The following is a 7,606-nucleotide window of genomic DNA, read 5'->3' on the forward strand; positions in this document are numbered from 1 at the left end:
CTCATAGATATAGGGTGTGCGTGTGTGTTTATAGAAATGAGTGTATGCGCGTATATATTTGAGCCCTCATGTCGGTACTGTGTTTAAAAGGAGGAGCACTCCCGTAGAAACGTGTCTGTGGTAATGTGTAACCAAGGCATAGTTCATTTTCGTTGCCTCGAATTTCCACACTCCTCTCTGAATTATTCGGCCACTGCTTCCATATTTGGGAGAGGCAGCATCCGATTCCTTCGGCGACTTGTGGCCCGACTGCTCTCCACGGTGATCCCTGGAGTCCGGCCGGGACGGTCCAAAGCTGCAAGGGCCCGCAACTAGGCCCCTGGGCCTCCGCCGGATCAAAAATCCCGTCAAATCACCGCCGTCCAGCGTGCCCTGCCGCTTTCCTCCCTTGCCACGGCGGCGGTGGCGGCCGGCGAGTGGAGACGAAACCCAGCCCGTTTCTTCCTCGCAACTCGCAGCCGTCGCTGAGCTTGTGCTCCACTCCGCTCCGATCCCACCTCCGAGGCGCGGCTTGTGGTGCGATCTCGCTTTGCGTGCGCTTGAGAGAGGTCCGTCGTCGTCTCGTTGGCTGCGGTGCGACAGGCCGGAGGGAATGGCGGCGGGAGGTAGCGCGGAGGGCGAGGAGCTCTTCCTCCTCCGCTCGGCCGAGGAAGGGGACGGGGACGGGGACGGGTTGTGCGTGGGGGAGCGCCCCTGGCGGCTCAACTTCGACGGCTTCCGGCGCCAGGGGCCGCAGCAGGAGAATCCGCCGTCGCGCGGCCTCCAGGACTGCCTCGGCGTGCTAGGTCTGCCTCGTCCGTCTCTATCTGGGCGTCTCTGCCCTGTGACTTGGTTTGATCTGGACCTCTCTGTTTCGCCTTTAACCGAATCAGTTCAGAACTTGGCGAGTTGTCCTATCCTCTACATTTTGTTTTGTTCATTAGCTGGACTGCAGGGTATCAACACTAATTTAATAGTACATTCTTGTATAAAATGACTAAAATAATGAGGGAATGGGGTATGCATGTTTGTACTTATATGGATGTGGGCATGTGGCATCATGGTTCTGTTTGAAATGATTGTGTGGCCTATACTATAACTGGTTATTGCAAATTTAATTCTTATTGGAGTAACAGATAGATGATGAGTATTGCATGCCTATAAGACTGAGAGGGAACTTCTGTTACTTCATATATAATGTCTGATTTGCAATTGGAGGTGGAAATCTTCATCTCAGAATTCAAAGTGTTCATTCTTCATACTAGTGTCGAGTTCCTTTCTGAATTATTGTTAGGAACTTAGAATATACTCCCTCCGTACATCCATTTGAGCGACAAGTAATTCGGGGCCGAGGGAGTATGTATAGGTGGTTTGACCAAATTGGGTCCGTTGTTGTGGATTTCTGTTGAACTCAGTATTGCCTAATTGTATGAACCTTATTGTCGGAATCTGATATCCAAATTTGCAATGTATATTTATTTTTACAGCTCAAGGGCCTGGAGATGTTGTGGCTGAATACTACCAACAACAGTTGGAGATGTTGGAAGGCTTCAATGAAATGGATACACTGACAGACCATGGTTGCCTTCCTGGAATATCCAAGGTTTGTAACATGAAATAAACCTTCTTTGCAGATAAATTGTACAGAACTTTTATATCAAACTGAAGCAATGCCTTTATCCCTGCATTTTATCCTACATGCAGGAAGAACGTGAGAAAATTGCCCGAAGTGAGACATTAGCCATCCGATTATCTAACATAGCAAACATGGTTCTTTTTGCTGCAAAAGTTTATGCCTCTATAAGGAGTGGCTCCCTAGCTATTATTGCTTCAACACTGGACTCTCTACTTGACTTGTTGTCCGGGTTTATTTTGTGGTTTACTGCTTTTTCAATGCAAACACCAAACCCGTACAGGTACCCAATTGGTAAAAGGCGCATGCAACCTTTGGTGAGTTTCATTTTGGCCTGTTTGTTCATACTTCTATAGATCCATTTGATTTTCGTATTATCGATACATTTCAGTAGTTTCACAAAAATGGTGCACAAGTTAATATTAATTCGAGTAAACAATTCATTTAGCACCCAAAAGAAGATGACCATTGGTCCATTACTCAACTGAGCCTTGAGTACAATTGTAAATAGAAGTAACTGTGACCTCTTTTTCCCCCCTCAAGGACTGAAACTTGGGCTCAATAATGCTCATTTATCCTGTTATGTGAACCAAGCAACTTCCAATTGCGATTATATCACATACAGTAGCAAACATGGGCACTCCTGCGAAGTATTCGTATGCTTAATCCTTGGAACTCCAGACAGAACAATATTGGGTAGCACTTTCCATCTATCATGACTAAAATTACAGATCAATCAGATTTCATGACCTTAAAATCTTTCCTCTTGTGTTGTTACTCCATAGAGTGATTGCTATTTTTTTATTTCCCTGTTATTGTTGATAACTTACCACCATCTGTTATATAGGGAATACTGGTTTTTGCTTCTGTTATGGCAACACTTGGTCTTCAAATTATCCTAGAATCCACACGCTCATTGGTATCATCGAATGTAAGTCCTTCTCTTCCTCGTGTTTCCTGTTGTGTGTGTTTCTCTGCCCTACGTTTGGCTCATTGTTGCATCTATACCAATATAAAAAGACCCAAAGGGGCAGATCCAATTAATCTCGGCCATCAAATCATGTTAATCCAACGACCTAGACTGCTTCAATGTCGAGCGCTCAACACGTTTAGCGTGCAGTTAATTTCTTGCCAAATATAGTGTTAATCACATAATAACGCGTAAATAATATCCTACTTATTCGCATGCACTTAATATACTCCCAAATTAACGTGCATTGCACGTACACATTGACTAGTATGGTTAATATGGTTAAGTACTTGCATTGGAGTGAGCTGTTTATTCTTTATAGCATTGTAACCAGAATCACTGAATCACACCCTTGGAACTAATACCGCAACTTACACGGTAAATCAACTAATCTTAGAGTGCTGCAAAGTGGCTCAAGCAAATGAGATAATTGTAATCCACCACAATGCCATTTAGTGCCTAATTAGTACTGTATTATGTTGCCATGCAAAGACTTGTTTAAAGCTGCCATGAAAAGAAGTCGCGAAACATTTGTTACTCTCCTTGGTCAGGTTAGAGTTGGATAAACCCTGTTTCAAAATGGTTGTCGTCTGGCATTTCATCTCCTACATAGAACAACAAAAGAGATTGTTTACATTCATTAAAAACATGCAGTTAGCCAAATACCCAACTATATAAAGCAGCTCAAGCAAATGAGATAATTGTGATCCACCACAGAGCCAATCAGTGCCTAATTTTTACTGTGCTGTGTTCCAGGGAGCTGAATTCCGCTTGACAAAAGAACAGGAAATGTGGGTTGTGAATATTATGCTGGCAGTGACGCTGGTGAAGCTTCTGCTGGTTATATATTGTCGCTCATTCACCAACGAAATTGTGAAGGCATATGCACAGGATCACTTTTTTGACGTTATCACCAACATTATTGGGCTTGTGGCTGCACTTCTTGCTAACTATTTTGAAGGCTGGATTGACCCAGTTGGTGCCATCATTGTAAGTGCAAAAACGCCATTTCAGTTTTTCTTGTGCAGTAGAACTATAAAGTATTTGAGTCTTCTATCAGTTTGGCTGCACAAGACATGGACGGCGATGCGCTGTTCTGCATTTATCTGAAAATTATTATAGTAGTAGCTGTAATAGTAACACACATATTCTGAAAGCATTTCTCTCTCTCTCTCCCTTCTGCTTTGCAGCTAGCGATCTACACAATCAGGACATGGTCCATGACGGTGCTGGAGAACGTGCACTCCCTGGTCGGCCAGTCGGCCTCGCCGGAGTTCCTCCAGAAGCTCACCTACCTGTGCTGGAACCACCACAAGGCCGTCAGGCACATCGACACGGTGCGGGCGTACACCTTCGGCTCCCACTACTTCGTCGAGGTCGACATCGTCCTGCCGTGCGACATGCCCCTGCAGGAGGCGCACGACATCGGCGAGGCCCTGCAGGAGAAGCTGGAGAGCCTGCCCGAGATCGAGCGCGCCTTCGTCCACCTCGACTACGAGTTCACCCACCAGCCCGAGCACGCCCGGTCCTACGACACATAGCCTGAAGACCTGAACCCCGGCGGCGGCGCTGTCCGTGGAAATTCAGAGACGGTGAGCCTGAGCTGAAGCTGGTGAAGTCGGCACAGTTTCAGGAATCTGGGTGTCAAACCTGTTGTCACTCGCAGATTCAGTTGTGCAATTTGATTTTTGTTATATGGTCTCCTTGTCACGACTGATCAGTCAAGAGTGCGACCTGCGTGAACCCCTCACGGCCTGCGTTGCCATTAATGCACTGGCTAGGAGTAGTAGAGTAGCACTGTAGCCAGAACGAGTCCAGTGGCGTCGCGCTCACAGGAATCTTGGCGCACGCCTCGTATAGGGAGGCGTACGTACGCCGTAGATGTCCAGCTCGGCCCGCGCCAGGAAAGAAAGTGAAACAACCACCGGAACAGGCCAAGGAAAGCGGGCAGCAGTATCTATCGACATTCTTTCCCATTCCTGTACGCTTACGTGGACTGGCGATTTTATAAGATGCCCATGAACAGTTAATCTCTAGTCTATATAAAAGTATATCAACATCTGCAACGCCAACGATTTGATTCATATTACATATTATATATATTTGATATTTGTAGATCTTATCAGATTTTTCTATATATTTGGTCAAACTTAAAAAGTTTGACTTAGGACGGTCCCGTAAGTTCGATTGTTTTCCTTACATGTTTTCTCCCTGAAAAAAATGAGCGTACGTTGCATACACCGGTACTCTTTTCAAAATGTAATTTTGACCATTAATTTCCTATAATAATAATATTATAAACATAACAAATTGTTATATCACAAAATTGTTTTCAGATACAAAGTTACGCATATGATTTCCCACATCCAATTGAAACATTTCAAAAATACAAGTGGCCAAAGATTTAAAAGTTTCTCATCCTTTTAAAATACATTGCATAAAAGTAAGTGTTTGGACAACTTTTGTCAAAAATTAGTGAAAAATTATTAGACAGTTTTTACTCGCATGTGTGTTTTATGGACTCTGTGCCAATGGCTAAATGCTTAGGCCTTAATTAGACATGCGTTTCATCCAGATCAGGCTCCAAAGATAGCATCGATGGAAATCTGTACATATGCATTATACAATAATACACAATGAATTTTCTTCTTGTTGCATTTGATGATGGGGACGTAAAGTGAATATATATTTGGATGTCATGAACATTATCACATATGTGCATTTAGATGATAGAGACGTAAACAATGAAAACATAACTGAAAGTCATGACACGTATTTGAATATCAGATGAAAGTTCAAGAACAATTCAAGAAAGCATATTTTAAAACTAAGAAATAGTAGAAACAAGTACAGAAAATGGTTTTGCAGAAACAGAAATATATAAGATATTTTCCAAGTAAAGATTTACTAGAATAATCAGACAAAAATTAACAATAGACATTGGAACAAAATATTGGTTAAATAATAAGATTTTTATTTTTTAATTAGGAAATACAACAAAAAAATATGTCTCATTACAAAATCCGTAGGTTAAATATGTCTCGTTATTATGCATTAGTGAAGTCTCAAAATATTTCATAGCTTTAGTGAAAAATAATATATTACATTATCCTATGGTATTTTTTTTGCATAACCCACATATTTTCTGATAGCATTTCAACAAAGATATGGCACTTATGTGTATATTAGATAATACCTCACGAAAAACAGGTTATAAAATAAGGAATAAGAAAAATATGAAAATAATTATTTATAGAAAAGCTAGAAATGTTCAAAATAGTTTTCCACTAAATACTTTAGAATAACAACCATACCAAATATAGTAGAAATTTGAAGAAACTACTGGTGATATAACATAAGGTTTCTATGAAAAAAATCATAATTTTAAAACTAATTTTAACTTTAATACGATGTTTAATTTGAATGGACCGTCTGGTTAATTTTTTCTTGTTCTTATGCATTGTCCTAAAAAATTAACAATTTTACTAAAATATCCTATAGTTCTTTCCCCCTTTTACCACATGTTCACTAATAAGGTTTCAACCAAGTACTGGAAAAAAACCAAGTACTGGCACTTATGTGTATTAGTTTGAAGAAAAATTCACTACGACAGGTTTGTAAACTAACAGACACGAGAAAAAAATAAATAGAAGAATAACTAGAAAATGAATAATATAATTTTATGAAGAAAATGTTGGAAATAATCAAAATTTATCATTTTAATACTCAAATAAAGTTTTATAAAATTATTAATTTTAACTTCACCGAATTCCTGGGCTACATATTTCTCATTTTTATAAATTAGTAAAGTTCTGGATATTTAATAACCTTACAAAAATATTATGTTAATTTATTATATATTTGTTCTCGTTTACCGACATAGTTCTATAACTTGTGTGTAACAGATTTTAGTTCAAGAACAATTCAACAAAGAATATTTTAACACTAAGAAATACTCAAAAGCAAATATAACAAACTTATTTATAGGAAATTAGAAATGCATTAAAATAGTTTTGCAGTAAATATTTACAAGAGCAAGGAGTCGAAATATAAACTAGGATATTTACATAAATAGCATGAAAGTTATGAAAATCAAGGTTATTTGCAAAAAAGAAGCTTACCTAAAATGGAGATAAGAAATGTAGAATAATTTCTTTTCACTTTACTAAATTATTTAGTTAAATATTCTTGGTGTTATGCATTGGTAAAGTTAGAAATATTTATTAACTTTAGTAGAAAATATGTTAATTCATCATATACTTTTTCTCCATTTACCCGCATATTTTGTAATAACTTTTAAAAAATTGCCAAATGTGTGAAAGCATTGCCCTGCAACCGTATTCGCTGGAGCAATGGAATCTTTGATATCTTTGTCAACTGAGAGACCAATAATGTTTGATAGCAGAGTTGACAGAGCAAACTTGATTTTGGAATAGTCCAGATACACACAATCATATGAGAACCAGTGCATGGACAATCCAAAATTTCATCTTACTCTTTTGGTAATATTATGTTAACATGCGATTGTTTTTTTGCTTGATTAATTAGCTTATGGATTATTATCTATTTTCAATAATTAGATTAGTTATATTAGAGGAATGCCCTGTTAGATATCAATTTTATTTTAAACTAATAATGAATTAGCGATAATTCTGGTTAGTGCATAAAAAGAGTGACGTGCGCCTTCTAACCCATAGTCACGTCTCATTTGCTAATGTCAGACGGAGAACGTATTACGTATGCTAACTGTGCACAAAGATTCAGCGCAAATGTTTTGCATGCCTGCTCTCGTCTCTTAGGGCTGGCTCTTCGTTTAAAGACAATTATGAGGCACTCTATTAATCTCTCTATATGCATCCTTTCTTTTTGGCTTTTTACTCTGAATCATGTGGAGAATAACCTTTTTGCATACATTTTTCGAACCATGACAAGAAAAAACATATGATCGGCGTGTAGACGCCACCACTGGCGCATATACTCTTACTCGTTGCCACGTGGTCGCGAAAGGATCAGCAGTGATAAGA

General features: G+C 39.4%; 1 protein-coding gene across 1 annotated transcript; it reads left to right on the forward strand.

Annotated features, from left to right (window-relative positions):
- Nucleotides 1-274: 274 nt before the first annotated feature.
- Nucleotides 275-4,302, forward strand: LOC123059245 (metal tolerance protein 5). Its single transcript, XM_044481858.1, has 6 exons — nt 275-785; nt 1,467-1,582; nt 1,684-1,929; nt 2,460-2,543; nt 3,339-3,572; nt 3,773-4,302. Exons 1-6 carry the CDS (start codon nt 593-595, stop codon nt 4,121-4,123), a joined length of 1,224 nt encoding a protein of 407 aa, XP_044337793.1. The 5' UTR covers nt 275-592; the 3' UTR covers nt 4,124-4,302.
- Nucleotides 4,303-7,606: the final 3,304 nt, after the last annotated feature.

Source organism: Triticum aestivum, chromosome 1A, assembly GCF_018294505.1.
Source record: "Triticum aestivum cultivar Chinese Spring chromosome 1A, IWGSC CS RefSeq v2.1, whole genome shotgun sequence".
Lineage (NCBI taxonomy): Eukaryota > Viridiplantae > Streptophyta > Magnoliopsida > Poales > Poaceae > Triticum > Triticum aestivum.